The following is a 15,623-nucleotide window of genomic DNA, read 5'->3' on the forward strand; positions in this document are numbered from 1 at the left end:
CCCGGCAGTGCTTACTTGGGGCAGCTCCCGTCCCGGGAAGCATCCAGCAGGCAGGTCCCTCTGGCTCCTAGTGTCGCGGGTCGGGTCAGGTGGGAGGGGCGGAGGGCTCTCTGCCCGCTCCCGGCGCCTGCAAGTCCCGCCCCTGCAGCACGCGGCGGGCGCTGGGAGCTGCCCCTGGAAGCGGTGAGCAGCAGCGCCGCGGCTGCAGTCTGGATGGTCCCAATATTGGGACAAAAGGTTTCCCGACTGATGTAAGGTTGGGACGCGGGACAAGTCTCCTAAAATCAGGACTGTCCCTATAAAATCAGGACGTCTGGTCACTCTAGGCCCTGATCCAGCAGAGCACTTAAACACATATTTAACTGTAAGCTCACAGCTAGTCCCATTAAGTCAGTGACCCATGTGTAGTAAAGCACAGCCTTATTTAGTTTCTCTTGCAGGTTCTGATTGTACATTATGTTAGTCAATACTGTCACTGTTAAATTTTGGAGAAAATATATTGTAGTATTCGAAAATTTCTTATAAAGTTTTATGTTTGTATCCATGAGGGCCTGCAGCACTTTACTGGTTTGGAGCTGTCTAATAGCTTCTTGGATTGCATTTAAACTGATGTCGTTCTTTTAAATTTGTGGCATGTTTTTTGTTAATTTGTGGAGTTTTATCTTCTGCAGGAATTTTTTGATGTCAGTATGACTTCTTCAGGAGTGCACATCTGTGTAGAGGAATTCAGGAATATTTTATTAATTGGAGATAGCACTTTATAAATAATGCACTATACTTGACTTATGTTATAATAGCTTTTTGATGTTGGAATTTATATAAATTGGCCAGCATTTTGCCAGATTTTGTCCCAAATTTTAATAATTTCTGTTTCTTATAAATGTCTATTATTTTTTTTCAGATAAGGGAATCCCCCGTTCCTTTTTAGAATGAGTTACCTGTTACAAGTGGTTAGAGTCAATATTTTAAATGACAGGTTTCAGAGTAGCAGCCGTGTTAGTCTGTATTCGCAAAAAGAAAAGGAGTACTTGTGGTACCTTAGAGACTAACCAATTTATTTGAGCATGAGCTTTCGTGAGCTACAGCTCACTTCATCGGATGCATACTGTGGAATATGCATCCGATGAAGTGAGCTGTAGCTCACGAAAGCTCATGCTCAAATAAATTGGTTAGTCTCTAAGGTGCCACAAGTACTCCTTTTCTTTTTGCGAATATTTTAAATGTAGTTTTCATGCTGCTCATTTAATAGCTTTCTTATTTATTCACTTGTTTTAGGAAACCCCTCTTTATTCAGGAAGTATGGGCTATTGTAAGCCCATGAAATTCCATTGTGTGGAAAATAATTTTAGGGTGTTAATATAAACAAAAAATTAGGTTTGTGAAATAATAAGCATGACAAAATAGGGATTATCTAAAGATAAGTAGGATATGTCCAATTTGGTGGGGGTCTCTTAGGTCTTTAGTGCCTGTCCAATGCCCACTGAAAAGACTGCTACTGATTACAGTGAGCTTTCAATCAGGCACAAAATCACCTATCCAGAAGTAGGTAACAATGTAATCAGAGATTATTATGAGACCTATTGCTGAACCTACACATCTCTTGGTAATTTGTTCCAAGTGTCAATCACCCTCTCTGTTAAAAATTTGTGATTATGTTTAATTTGAATTTGTCTGGCATTAATTTCCAGACATTAGTTCTTGTTATGCCTTTACCTACAAGAATGAAGAGCCATTTTCTCCCCAATAAAATAAACAGATTGGACTCAATTAGTCTTTTGTTGTAAGGCACTGTTTTCCAGGCTCAAATAATTTTTGTGATTTTTCTCTGAAACTTTTCTAATTTTTCAGCATCCTTTTAAAGACGTTGATGCCAGAACTGGACACAGTATTCCAGTATTTGTCTCACCAGTGCCATATACAATGGTAAAAATTATATCCTTACTCCTTCTCACTGCTGCCTGTTTACACATCCAAGGATCACATTGGCCCTTTTTGCCACAGCATCGCATTGGGAGCTCATGTTCAATTGCTTGTCCACTATGATCCCTAAATCCTTTTCAGAGTCACTGCTTTCCAGGATGCAGTCTCCCATTCTGTAGGTATGGCCTGTATTCTTTGTTCCCAGATGTATGACCTACATTTGGTTGTGTTGCCTCTCTCCGGTCAGACAACGAACCGTGCCGTCTGGGGTTCGAGTCCTCGACAATTGTATTAAATGCAGTGGGCCCAGTTTACCAAGCAATCCAGATTTCTTTGTATTACTGCCCTTTCTTCATAATTATTTGCCACTCTTGCAATCTTTGTGTAATCCACAGATTTTATCAGCAGTCATTTGATATTTACTTCCAGATAATTGTAAAAATATTGAATGGTGTCAGGTACTAAATCTGATCCCAGCAGAAACACTGGAGATGCTCCTATTCAATAATGATTCCCCATTAACAGCTACATTTTGAGGTCTGTTAGCAAGTTCTCACTCCATGTAACATGCTTTTTTGATATTATGTAGTGATAGTTTTTTAATCAGAATATTGTGAAATACTAAGTCAAATGCCTTACAAAAGTCTAAGTATGCAGGAGAGTGAGTTTTTGTGTGTGTGTTTTTTTGAAAAAAGGGGGTGGGGGGGTGAGAAAACCTGTATTTGTGCTGGAAATGGCCCACCTTGATTTTCATACACATAGTGAGGAGAGTGGTCACTTTGGATAAGCTATTACCAGCAGGAGAGTGAGTTTGTGTGTGTGGTTTTTGGAGGGGGGTGGGGGCGTGAGAAAACCTGGATTTGTGCTGGAAATGGCCCACCTTGATTATCATACACATTTTAAAGAGAGTGGTCACTTTGGATGGGCTATTACCAGCAGGAGAGTGAGTTTGTGTGTGTGTGTGGGGGGGGAGGGTGAGAAAACCTGGATTTGTGCTGGAAATGGCCCAACTTGATGATCACTTTAGATAAGCTATTACCAGCAGGACAGTGGGGTGGGAGGAGGTATTGTTTCATGGTCTCTGTGTATATAATGTCTTCTGCAGTTTCCACAGTATGCATCCGATGAAGTGAGCTGTAGCTCACGAAACCTCATGCTCAAATAAATTGGTTAGTCTCTAAGGTGCCACAAGTACTCCTTTTCTTTTTGCTAATACAGACTAACACGGCTGTTACTCTGAAACCTGTCATTATAGTTGTAGTTACCTTTATCAACCAAATTTATAATCTCATCAAAAATGAAATCAGGTGTGTTTGACAAGATCTATTTTCCATAAAACCAAGTTGATTGCATAACTATATCCCTTCCTTTAATTCTTTATTGATTGATTCTTGTCAGCTTTTCTATTACTTTGGCTAACCTCACATCAATCTAGGACAATCTATAATTAACCAGGTCATTCTGTTTGCCTTTTTTGAATATTGGCACCACATGAGCTCTCTTCTAGTCTTCTTGAATTTCCCCAATGTTCCAAGATTTATTAAAAATTAACATCAGTGTGCCAGAAATCTGGTTCGCCAATTCTTTTATGGCTGCAGATTATCTCAGCTTGTTGATTTAAAAATGTTTACCCCAGTAGATGCTGTTTAACATCCTCATTTGTTACTAAAGGACTGGAAAATACTTTATTATCCACATGTGATACAAGCACATTATCCTGCTTCTTTCCAAATAGAACAGAAATTTATTGAACACTTCTGCCTTTTCTGCATCATTTTTAGCAATTTTACCATCTCCATCTAGTATTGGGTCTAAATCACTATTAAAATTTCTTTTGTTTCTGATACACTAAAAAAAATTCCTTCGTATGGTCCTTAGCCCTTCCAGCTGTGGAGTTTTCCCTGATGACTTTAACTTTCCTTATCAATTTCCTATATTTAATATCTCTTAATTTATCTTGCTTATTATCTACTTCTACTTTAAATGTCTTTATTTGTCAAGACCAGGGCTGTCAGCAAAAGAGGAGTTGAGTTGGATTTCATTTATTGAAAGAGAGAATTATGCAGTATTTCAGGAGGCCAATCCATTGTCTGGTATTTCATAGTAATTTCCACCTTATATGTTGATATCTATATATCTGAAAATAAATCTAAGTCAGTCTATATCTCAGTTGACTTTTTAAAGTACATATACTGTCAATATTGACCTTATTAACATTTAAGAGTCCCGATATTACAGCATCAGTGTCTATAGACGTTTACAATGTAAACAACTTCTTTAAGAAAAAGTGCTGCTTTGATGTGAGGTGAATGACATACAGAATGTGTATCCTTCACAGTTTCCCACCAGTCATTTGTTCTCATTTCTTTTTAGGTGTGTTTCTTGCAAGTGGGCAAATTCAATTCTCTTTTTTAAAAAATGTCAGAGTGTGTGTGTATATATATATATATATAATGTCTGTGTACCATTCTTATTATTTTATTAAAAACAAACTCAAATAAACATATGTGAAAAGGTAATTATTAAGATTGCAAAGTTCAAGCACTCAGAACTTCGGAAATGCCAAACTTGCCTTTGCCAACCTTAGTTCAGCCCCCTTCTTGTGCATATGCATTATGGTAGTCTTTAATTATATCATTACAAAATGAGTAGCTCTTCAGTATTCTGTTTTTTCGTCATTGTTCAATGTGTGAACAATGCTATATTTACTGCACACTATTTAAATCCTGCTGCGAGGCCAGAATTATTCATTTCCTTAAGGAATTGTTTATGGTGCTCTCATAATAGTCCAAAATCTCTGTGAGTGTAGTGACTTGGAGTGGTTCCACCCTGTCAGCATCAGAGGGAGGCTGTTCCACCTTGCTACGCCATCAAGCAGCTGAAAGCCAATCAACAAGGAATTAGCATGGTCAGGCTCAGCCCTCTGGGCAGGGCAGAGCAATTGCTGACAGTCAGGCTCCCGCCCTGCTGGACAGGGCAGCGCAAAAGCAGTCTATGGCCCAGCTCCCTGGCTAGGGCAGAGCAAAAGTAGTCTAGGCCATTGTTTTACCTTTCCTGCCGAGTTTCTTTCACTACCCCTTTTGATCGAACTTTATGCATTCAGCCTTGGTAGAAATCACACAAATATGCTGAGGAGCATAAGACATTTATAAAAAAATAATACAAATATTTCCCAGTTCTACACACATACAATTAAAGATTGTATCAAAATCCATACATACAAAGAAGCGAAATAAGATGACATAGACAACTTTAATTCTAGCATTTCCTAACTTTTGAGTGCTTAACTGTGCAATTTTAATAATGTTCTTTGAACACAGCTTTTTAAATGTAATTTCCTAGGTTTTTAAACAAGCAAAATGAAAACACAGATTCCAATGGGTGGCATCATATTGACACTGAACTGGTTCATCAGCAGGGTTGGAATCTTTAGATCTACTGCACAGACCTCTATAACTTGAGCATAAGGAGTAACTGACAGCAATAATAGCAGTGTTTAATTTGTGCCATGGCTTGAAAGGGCTGAGCCCCAGCATCCCTAGGCTAAGCAGTGCATAGCCCTGGCACCGCTGGGTTGGCACCTCTGCGTCAGTTATGAAAGTAAAATAATTGCTTGAGCCATGACACCTAATTGCTTGAACCCCAACATCTCATTCATTACAAATTAAGCACTAAACTATAGGTCATAGTCATCTGTGGGAAACAGCATTGTAAGGGGATGAAACACACTTTGTCAGTAGGTTTCACAGATATTTGCAGACAGCAGAAAAATAGAGAGATTCAGAAATCTTGGGTTTTATTCGAGGCCCTGGAGGGGAGTGTGCTCTAGTGTGTACAGACTCTTTGGCCTATTCCCACCAAGTCTGACTCCTTCTGCCCCATCCTCTCCAACCTCTCCTTGTCCCAGTTCTGTCTTTTCCCTACCCCAACTCCTTATTCCTGTCCCATTCTCCACTCACAGACTTCTCATCACAGTCCCAGTCCCCTTGCTTAGCGTGTCCTTCTCAGGGCTCATTGTCTGAATCTCAGTCTCCTCCCCAACTCCCAATCTCTCCCACTCCCCAACCCAGTCTTGGTCTCCTTGACCAGCCAGTCCCATTTCCCCCATCTCAGCTCCTCATCCAATCTGTCTCTCCCCTTTCCCTCCCATCCAGACTCCCTTCCTAGACTCCTAATCCAGTCTGTCTCCCCTCACCCCTAGTCTCCTCTCTAGCTCCTTGTAACAGTCTCTCTGCCCAGCCAGTTCAATTTCTGTCTGTGCACCTACAGCTCCATGTCAATCTCCTTTCCTACCTCAAGGCCAGCTTTGCAGGCAGTCAGGGTGGCGTGGTCAAGAGGCAAGGAGCAGTGCGGGCCTGGGGTGCAAGTCTGTGGAAGGGAGCTCAGGGCAATGGGCGGGGGAGGCGGCGGGGCCCAGGGTTGATGCAGAGTGGGGAGCCCAGGGAGGCAGCAGGAGCTATGTGGGATAGGTGGGAAGCCTGGGGAGGCGGCGGGGGTCAGGGGTGATGGGGAGGCAATGGGGGCCAGGATGCCAAAAATAAGTTCACTCAGGGCATCATTTTCTCTAAGGCTGTTCCTGGCCTGCTCCAGTTGCCCCCACTGGGCCCTAGACCCAGCCTCCCTGTCCAGCTAGTCCTAGTCTCCCACCAGGTCTCAATCTCCTTGCCCAATCAATCCTAGTATTTCCCTCCAACTCCCAGTCTGTATCACCACACTACTTATCCCAATCTACTCCTTTCCCTTGCCCCGGTCAGGCTTGTGCCCCCTTGGCATTTGAATCAGGAGCCTTTCTCCTCCACGCTCTGTAAGTTCAGCAGGGGTGCACTGAGAGCACAGGAGAGACAGGCTCCCTGGTCTTAATTCCAGGGCTCTGCCCTACCCCAGCACAAACCAGCTGGGAGCAGCAATTATTGGGAAAGTTCTTCTGAACCCCTGTAGTCCCGAGCTGGAACATGCTCAGTCCGCCTGTGGTGATGGCACGTAAGCAGTCCAGTCCTATGCAGGAGCTGTGAGGGGATGCAGCGTGCTCAAGTGCTCTGTGGTGATGGTGAATGTGCAATCTGGTTATCACTAGCAGTTGTGGGAAGCTTGAGCATGCTCAATGAGTATAGAACCTTCATAGATTTAAACTTTTGAAGAAGTCTCTACTGAACATGTGCGAACTGTGATTTTTTCAAAGGCACTTGGCCAAATTTGGGTGGATTTTCATGGGAGTGGCAAAAGGCTCTTCCCTGACACAAAGGCCTGTGAGTCCTGCCTATAATTTTTGTTTGATTGGGTTCTAAATGTCCTGGATGTTCCAAGTGCAGAATTTAAGATCACTCCCACCCTGTACTAGTTTGAATATAACAAAAGTAACATGTTACCATGATAAGTGCTACAAACATTGTATACAATAGGCCGCCATCTACTAAAAAAGCAAGCGTCAGGATTCTCTGAAAACTACCATGTTTAAAATAATAAAAATTAGGCAACTTAATCTCTAATATATATTTGTTGACTTCAAAAAATATTTAATATTTAATTTAATATTTAATTAAAATTATTTAATAATATGTTCCCATATTCTCTGTTTTCATTTGGGCTGCTTGGTCAGATTTTTTTTTCATGAAAAATTAAACCACCATCTTTAATTATGTAAACCAATCCAAAATTTAAATGTAAAACTCGGGATCTTAAGACCAAGCCTTTTGGCACCATCCCTATTTGTAGTATGTTACTGGGAAACCACAGATTACATCTGTCCCCCATATCAACATATTTACACACAAACATTATAAGCCCTGCATAATATATTGAAGAGCTTATCTCTTTGCTGATGGTGTAAGCAGATCCTGAGCACACTTCAGGGCTTCATCTGGTGATGTGAAGGTTTTGTGTTCTTTCCGGTGAAGATTTATAAAACAGATAGATGGTGCTGTATCTCTAGCCATCTATCTTGAGGAGCTTCCTCATTGCTGTAAGGGCTGCATGATTTCTCTGCAATGCAACAGAAGAATCTTGGAAAAACATGGTGTTCTTGCAGTTATGTGCAACAGATTCTTTTTTAATTGCAGCAGCTAAAACAATTTCTGTCTTAATAGTTGTGGGAACCAAATGAATAAAGTTTATGGTCTTTCATGGTCAGCAGACTTCAGGGCAAATGTGCAGTATACCCTTTCAATTCTGAATTTGCCATATTTTGTTGGAATTCCTAATAAAATTGAAAGCCAGGATTAAAAAACCAAAATAGATTTAGGCATGTCTGTATCTCCAAGGAATCCTGTAATCTGAATATTTTTCATATGACTACTGTTTTCACTTTCATCTTGTACCTCAAGCTGTGGTAGTTTTCCAGGATCAGAAATACAGCTGGCTGAAACTTGAGATTTCTGGTTCACATGAAATATTTTGAAATGTGGAAATTTCACATGAACTGGAAAATTAAAAAAATATATTATGAAAATGTGGACACATGGTGTTTCTGAAAGGAAATATGCTCCCTGGAATCCTGGCAGCTGCTGACTGAAACTGAAATTCTTGTAAGCTTCAGTCAGAAGCTGCCTGGGCACCAGGGCAGCCCAGCGGCACAGACTGCCCTGGTCTGGGGACCCCTGAGTTTCCAGACTTCCAGGGCTGCTGGCTTCTTGGGCTGCCCTGGAGTTGTGAGCCCTGGAACCCCATCCCAGAATGGTCCAGACTCCCACCTCTGCAGCAGGGAGCCAGGAAGTCCTAAGAGCCCTGTCAGCCCTGGCTTGAACTGGGGTTCAGGCTTTCCAGGCTCCCAGCTCCACGGCAGGGAGCATTGGCATGGTGGCGCTGCCCTGGAGTCACAGACCCTGTAAGCTCTGGGCTCCCCAATCCTGGGGCAGTCCATATGATGGGGCTGCCTCTGAGCTGTGGACCCTGGAATCCTGGGCTTCCCAGCAGCCCACCAGGCAAGCAAGCAGGGAACAAAGCAAGTTTGTTGAATTTGGCTTATTTTTCATAAGACGTTTTGGGTTTGAAAAATTGGCATTTTTGTTGAAAATGACCAGGTCTAGCTGGGAGTCTGTCTTCATGTCCACACTGTTGTTTTTTCCCCCCTATAAGCATACTTGGAGGCTCTATTGCTGCCTGATGCTCCGACAGGTCTTTTCATTTAGTAGAAAACTTCTCCAGGGTACATAAGAACAGCCATACTGGGTCGAATGTAAAGAGGAGTAGAAACCCTGAAACATCATTTCCAATATTATGGTAGAGTTCTATGTCATTTCTTCCACAGTTTCTGGCTTCCAGTGTATTTTTTTTCGATCTTCTCTTGCTTGTGCTAAGTCTCAGAAATGTCCCAATGTTTCTGTCATTGTAAAATTCTAATTTGGTTCGGTATCTTGCTTTTTTGCTGGTGAGTTTATTGGATCAGTGAGGGAAAGGAGACAAAGCTTAGTGTGAACGCAGCTGTTAGTTAGGTCTGCATCATGTGACCATTTGAAACAAGGTTTTCACCAACGGAGTCAGCAGAACTGTAGGAACTACAAGCCCACTGGTTGCATCAGTGCCCTGAAATTAATAGGGATTGTCTATCAGCATAAGAAAAAGAACTTGTACATTCTCAAGATGAGAGATGCATGAATTGTAAACAATGTTCATTTAACCATAGAATTATGATTCAGTTAGTGCATTATCTATTTAGTTTTTATTTCGTGCAGTTTCAAGTGCAGCTTTGAAGTGTCCCGAAATAGCAAGTATTTAGTTTGGGATTTGAAAAGTACAGCAGAAGATTCAGCCACACATTTTCCTATAACATTAAATAGGTCAGGGGTTTGTTACAGGAGTGGGTGGGTGAGATTCTATGGCCTGCGTTATGCAGGAGGTCAGACTAGACGATCATAATGGTCACTTCTGACCTTAAAGTCTATGATTCTATGCAATACATATATCTATGTCTCCGAGACTGCTTTCAGAATCTCAGACATAGGCTTTTTGTCTCCATCGCCATGAAGGTCGGTGTGGGTGTGTGTGCGTACGCAGATAGTTTCTGCTTTGGTTTTTTTGTAGTGCGCATGGCACACCTGAACTGTAGAGACCTGGCCCTTCCTTCACAATGTCCCTCCGTTGCCGTTGCCTCTTTCCTTACTTTCTTCATCCCTTTTTCGTCACAGGCATATTTGGAGATGGATCAAAGCCAGAATTATTTTTGTCTGCACACTTCTAAACTTTGGAAATTTAGATAAAATCCAATGCACTTCTCACTGAGGTTCTGTAAATTTCATCCGCTGAACTTCTTTAGAACTAAATTCTCTCCAGATTTTATGAGAGAAAGAGAGAGAGCCAATCTTGTCTTGTTAATATATGCTGTGTAAATGCCAGGGGTACAACCAGAATTTTCCTAAGGAGGGCTCTCATTCCCCTGCCTTGCACCCAGCCCCAAGCTCTCTCCCCTGCTGTTCCCTTATACCCAGTTCTGAGCTGTCTCTCACTGCCTTTGCACTCAGACCCGTGCTCTCTCTCCTGAACCCAGCTCCGCACAGACTCCCTTCCTGCTGCCCCAAACTGATCCCTGGGCTTTTCCCCAGGCATTGCCCCACACCCAGTTTCAAGCTCTTCCCTCTGCACTCACCCCCATGGTCTCTCCTCCCCACATGCAGCCTCATGCTCTTCCCTTGATCGTGCCTCACACCCAGCTCTGAGCTCGCCCCCCTGCACCACACCCAACCCTAAACTGTTTACCCAGAGAGGTGGTCTGGCTGAATTGCACCATCCTTACCAGGGTCCAGGCCATTCTGGGAGCCCTAATCCCCATCCTCCTTCTGCATCTACACTTCCTCTGAAGCACCAAAGCCCAGATCCAGTCCTCCCACTTTCCTGGGGACTGAGGGTTTCTGGGACCCTCTATTCTGCTTCTCCCCAGGGGCTGGGGGACCGAGTGCCCCTGGATGCTGAAGGACTGCACACGTGGGAGACCAAGCAGACACAGGGGTCACAAGGCTACTCAAATTTGGCCCAGCTGCCCCTCCATCATTGCCCAAACTGCAACTTCAAAGCACTGTCTATACTGCTATTCTTAGAGTGCCAGCACGAGTCTGCTAATCAAAGTCTGTCTATCTGGACTGAGATTCCCATTCTTGCTCCTGCCAAAATGCTGTGTAGACATGTCCCAAGATGTTTGTTAGCTTGGCTGGAATTGAATGCACATTAATAAGTAAAGCATCCTCTCTGAAACCAATGGACCTGCCATCAACCGGGTATTTTTAAAGTACTTTTGACCAGAGAGTGGAGTGAAGGTGTTGCAGCATGTGCCTGGGTTAAATTTTGCGGTTTAGTTAATGTACATATCTTTTAAAGTGCACAGCAAATAAGGCAGGTTTCACTTTGCAAGATATGGTGTAAACTTAGGCAAATTACTAATTTTTCAGTTCATTTGTAAAGTGGGGCTACTTTGCACACATTTTCTGTAAAGAACTTTGGGATCTACCAAGGAACAAGTGCCAAATATTATTATCAGGCATATTTCACAGACGGAAGATCTGAGAGACAGTAAATCAGAGTGACTTGTCTGGGTGGACTTGTGTCCACTTGACCTCTAAGCATAAAGACCTGGTTTCAAACTCTGGGTCTCACATTCATTTATTATGTGAACGTGTGCAGACCATTAGCCCCATCTGTAAATTGCTTTGAGATTTACAGAAGAAAGTAAAAGTGTAAAATGTTAGGGTTTATCAAAGGCTTTTCACTAGTTTTATGTGCTTATGCCTGTTCTTCTTGCTCCAAACAAAGTCCATACACTACATAGAGTCAAAAATTCACCTCGTTCCTGGCATTTGGCTTTATTAATAAAGAAAATATCATAAAATTAACCCAGAGCCTTCTCTCCAGGCTTGGCAATCTTCTAGGACTCCTACCACAGGACTGCTCAGCTCACCCCCTAGATCCTCTCTGTGGAGAGCCTCTCCCACCTTCCTTATATTTAAGTGGGGGTAGCAAACCATCTGAGACACTGAGTCAGCAGAGCCAACTTAACCCTTTTGCATCAGGATCAACATCTGCTGACTAGGTTGGGTAATTCAGGCAAACACAGACAACCTATTACAGTTTAGCTTACGGGTCTATTTTAGCAGCCACTCTGCATCAATTGCATGGGATACTGGGTCAATGTAAATGCAGTTTCCACCCATGTTTCCACCCCTCTCCTGGGTCTCCTTGCAGCCATCCACACTGGCCTATGCGGAACTGGTGCAGAGACCTGAGTTAAGGTGACATAGGGAAGGAATCAAGGTTCCTACACCGTGGTTTGTACTTACTGTACTACACGGAGGGTTATAATGCCATCTAGCAAATAGCTGTATATGGGTAAATTCAGTTTAAAAAAACTGTATTAAAAACATTTAGGTTGCAAAATCAAATACTTAAAAGTCAGGAAGTGGTGTGGTAAAGTTAAGTTTGTGTGCTTAACCTTAAATCTGCTCTCTTCTGTATATGTATTATAATGTAGTATATATTATTACATAATGATACAATAGATCTCACGACATTTTAAATAAAGCCTTAGAGTCCCTCTTGCAGCATGTTGTAAAAATAAATGCTACTCTTCCTCTGGGATACAGTCACATTGTTTCTCAGATTATGCAATATAATACTACAGTATATTAGACAGTATTGTGTTTTAAATATTAGAGATGCACCAAGTGACTCTGTAGGCAGTAGCCTACCTTAAACTTCTAATTGCCCTTTGTTATAGCCTGTGGCACAGAGCTACTGGCTCTTATCTTCAGGAAGATGTTGAGAGCTGTGTTTGCTTGCTGCTTCACGAGCCCTTGTAAATAGACACACACGTACACACGCACTTTCTCTCTCTCACTCCGTCTAATACACATGCATTTACACACTTCGGCATATTTTTAGAATATCTCCTGGAAGACTCTCGCTGTTCTGCTGGGTATGATTGTCTGATGTTTTTCTTACCAGGTACTTGTATAGTTCAGCCTTATTTAAACACTGTTATCTCTTTGATCAAAGTCTATAACCTGAAATTTGAGCTAGAAGGGAAGGGTGGGGGAATCTATCAAGTACATATATATTTAAACGTGTTTTGCTTTCTCTGTATGTATGCCGGGATTCAAATGTATTTACTTCAGTGAAATCAACTTCAGTGAAATCTTGCAAGTGCTGATTAAGCATTGGCTTTTTTAGCAAAAGCTCTAAAAATGGAATATTATGATTCAAGTATTGTCCATAGAATTAAACAATTTATAGTGAAGTTGTTTTGAAACTATTTTAAGTTGAAGACATAAAAATAAATTTCCAGTGCTTTCTTTTTAAACCCCCATCTCACTTGATGATCAGAATTTTCAAATGCTGGGCTGAATGAATGTAGAATTATTTTAGTATGGCTTGGATTTACATTAATCACTAAATCATGTTATCTAGAGCCTTGTGTGCATCTGTTGGGGGTTGGCACTAACCTACTATGCCAGATGAACTGTAGACTATTATAGCATTGCTATAGAACTTAAAACAATTTTCAGAGTTTTTCGTTAGGCTGATGCAAGACAAGTAGCTTCTGCAAAATTCAAATAATATGGGATAAGTTGCAAGATGAAACTTGCTTGCCACACCTTTCCTCTACAATTCTGTTTTCTCTTGCTGAGTTTTAAATATAGTTTTAAGGGGAACATTTTGATTTATTTTAAAGTTGGTCCCTTTGGATTAGGTATTTGTCAATGGACAAGGAGGAAGAACATCCTCCTGCTGGATTTATTAATATTCAGTTCATATTTCAAGTAATTAACATGAATTTTGTCTAACTGTCTGACTTTTGTCTAACTGGTTTTACATGATGGTCTGAAAGATGTCTTGTTTCATATTTAAATTTATATTGCTCTCATTTTACATGCTGAACAAGAAGCAGGCAGAAGTGTACAGAAGAATTTAACTAAAGGATTCCCCTGCCTTTTCATGTTACATTTTACACTTCAGCTAAATACCAGGAATCATTATAATTTAGCACATTTAAATATGACTTTTCTCCTACATAGATAGAGTACCTCCATTGATTTCTGTTAAATACAGTTTAACTGACTGGTTGGCTACACACACACACACACACACACACGCACACTCTGCTCTGCCATATCTCAGTTACAGCGTAGTCCTACCCAGGGTCATTACAATGTACACATTACATATTTCTAGCAAACATGAAAATGAATCAAACACAAGTAGAGATAAACAGAGATAGATTGGAGCCTGGTAGGGGCATCAAAAGCGGTAAGCTGACTGACCACTGGACTAGTCTTCCTAGTTTGGTATAAGCACTGTTTTCCCTTCACCACCCTAGAGCAGCAGGACCCCATGAAGTGAAAAATTAAACAACTAATAGGAGTAAAGTTTAGTGGAACAATTATTTGGTATCAATCCAAAACTAATTGTTTCTGAAGAGATGTTTAAACCAATGTCAGTGCAAGGCAAGAGTTCTTGGCCTATGGCCAGCACCTTTGTAATGCATATTAGCTCAGATGAGGAGTACTTAAAAGTTAGAGACAGAGAGAGAGAAAGAGAGCATTTTCTCACTGCTCATGCTGCATTGGATTGTATTCTCCTCCTTGCTGAGACCAGCTGAATACCTGTGCGGTGCTTCCTTAACGTGAGTTTTGCCAAGGCTGACAGCAGGTTCTGCTCTTTTTTCAGGTGGACTATCAGCTGTTGACCCCTCTGCTGACAGTAAAAACAGATATGCCAATTGCTCGCTGCCATTAACAATGACCATGACCCTTCATACCAAAAACTCTGGAGTTGCCCTCCTGCACCAGATTCAAAGCACTGAACTGGAGACTTTGAGCAGACCTCAGCTGAAGATTCCCCTGGATCGGTCGCTCAGTGAGATGTATGTGGAGAGCAACAAGACAGGGGTTTTTAACTACCCAGAAGGCACCACTTATGACTTTGCCACTGCCGCTCCGGTGTACAGCTCTACTAGCCTCAGTTATGCCCCGGCTTCTGAATCATTTGGGTCCAGCAGCCTGGGAGGGTTTCATTCCCTGAACAATGTCCCTCCAAGCCCCATGGTATTCTTACAAACGGCTCCACAGCTCTCACCCTTTATCCATCACCACAGCCAACAGGTACCCTACTACCTTGAAAATGATCAGAGCAGCTTTGGGATGAGAGAAGCTGGCCCTCCAACCTTCTACAGGTAAATCCTACCTTTGATTTATTTGAACAGGATATGCTAAACAGGATATAGAGAAGCCCAAAGAATTGTCTCTGTATAAAGGGCCATGTAGTCTGATCAATTGAGTCACCAGTGAATAATTAGACTGTAAATGATACTGTGGAGTAAACAAAATAGCTGTTGTGACTGTTGAGTAATTGTTGCTGTAAATGTTAGAAAGTGTACGTACATGAAAAATAAGTCTGATAATGAACATAAATGTGACCTGGGAAAAACAAGTCTAGAATAATAATCTGCAAAAGAATGGAAAACAGGAAGAAAAAACACATTAAATAAAAATGAGAGTCTGAAATACACTAGAAGGGATTTCTCTACCACCTTTTTCAAGTTCAGAGCCGGTGTAAGTGATAGTTTGAGTTTGTAGCAAAAGGCTCTTTTCTTGGCTGCCTATACAATGCTTTGGGTGGCTTATACAAGAAGCTGTTCAGAAATTCAGTATCCTTCTTAGCAATACTGTTATAGTCGACTTATTGACAAACAGCACTTCAATCATACAGAGCCTTTAGGAGCTGCA

The 15,623-nt window shown here is 41.6% G+C and overlaps 1 protein-coding gene across 9 annotated transcripts in view; it reads left to right on the top strand.

Annotated features, from left to right (window-relative positions):
- ESR1 (estrogen receptor 1) overlaps positions 1 to 15,623 on the top strand; it is a 257,789-nt gene that overhangs the window by 57,140 nt on the left and 185,026 nt on the right. For 7 of the 9 annotated variants that reach the window (XM_073337674.2, XM_073337671.2, XM_073337679.2 and 4 more), the window contains one exon: positions 14,566 to 15,070. The exons of 1 other annotated variant lie outside the window; for it this stretch is intronic. In XM_073337674.2, the coding sequence (XP_073193775.1) occupies positions 14,637 to 15,070 (434 nt within the window). In that variant the 5' untranslated portion in view covers positions 14,566 to 14,636. Of the gene's footprint in view, positions 1 to 12,765; positions 12,844 to 14,565; positions 15,071 to 15,623 lie in introns of those variants that run through there. One more of the 9 variants, XM_073337672.2, reaches the window with a different exon arrangement.

Source organism: Lepidochelys kempii, chromosome 3 (assembly GCF_965140285.1).
Source record: "Lepidochelys kempii isolate rLepKem1 chromosome 3, rLepKem1.hap1, whole genome shotgun sequence".
Lineage (NCBI taxonomy): Eukaryota > Metazoa > Chordata > Testudines > Cheloniidae > Lepidochelys > Lepidochelys kempii.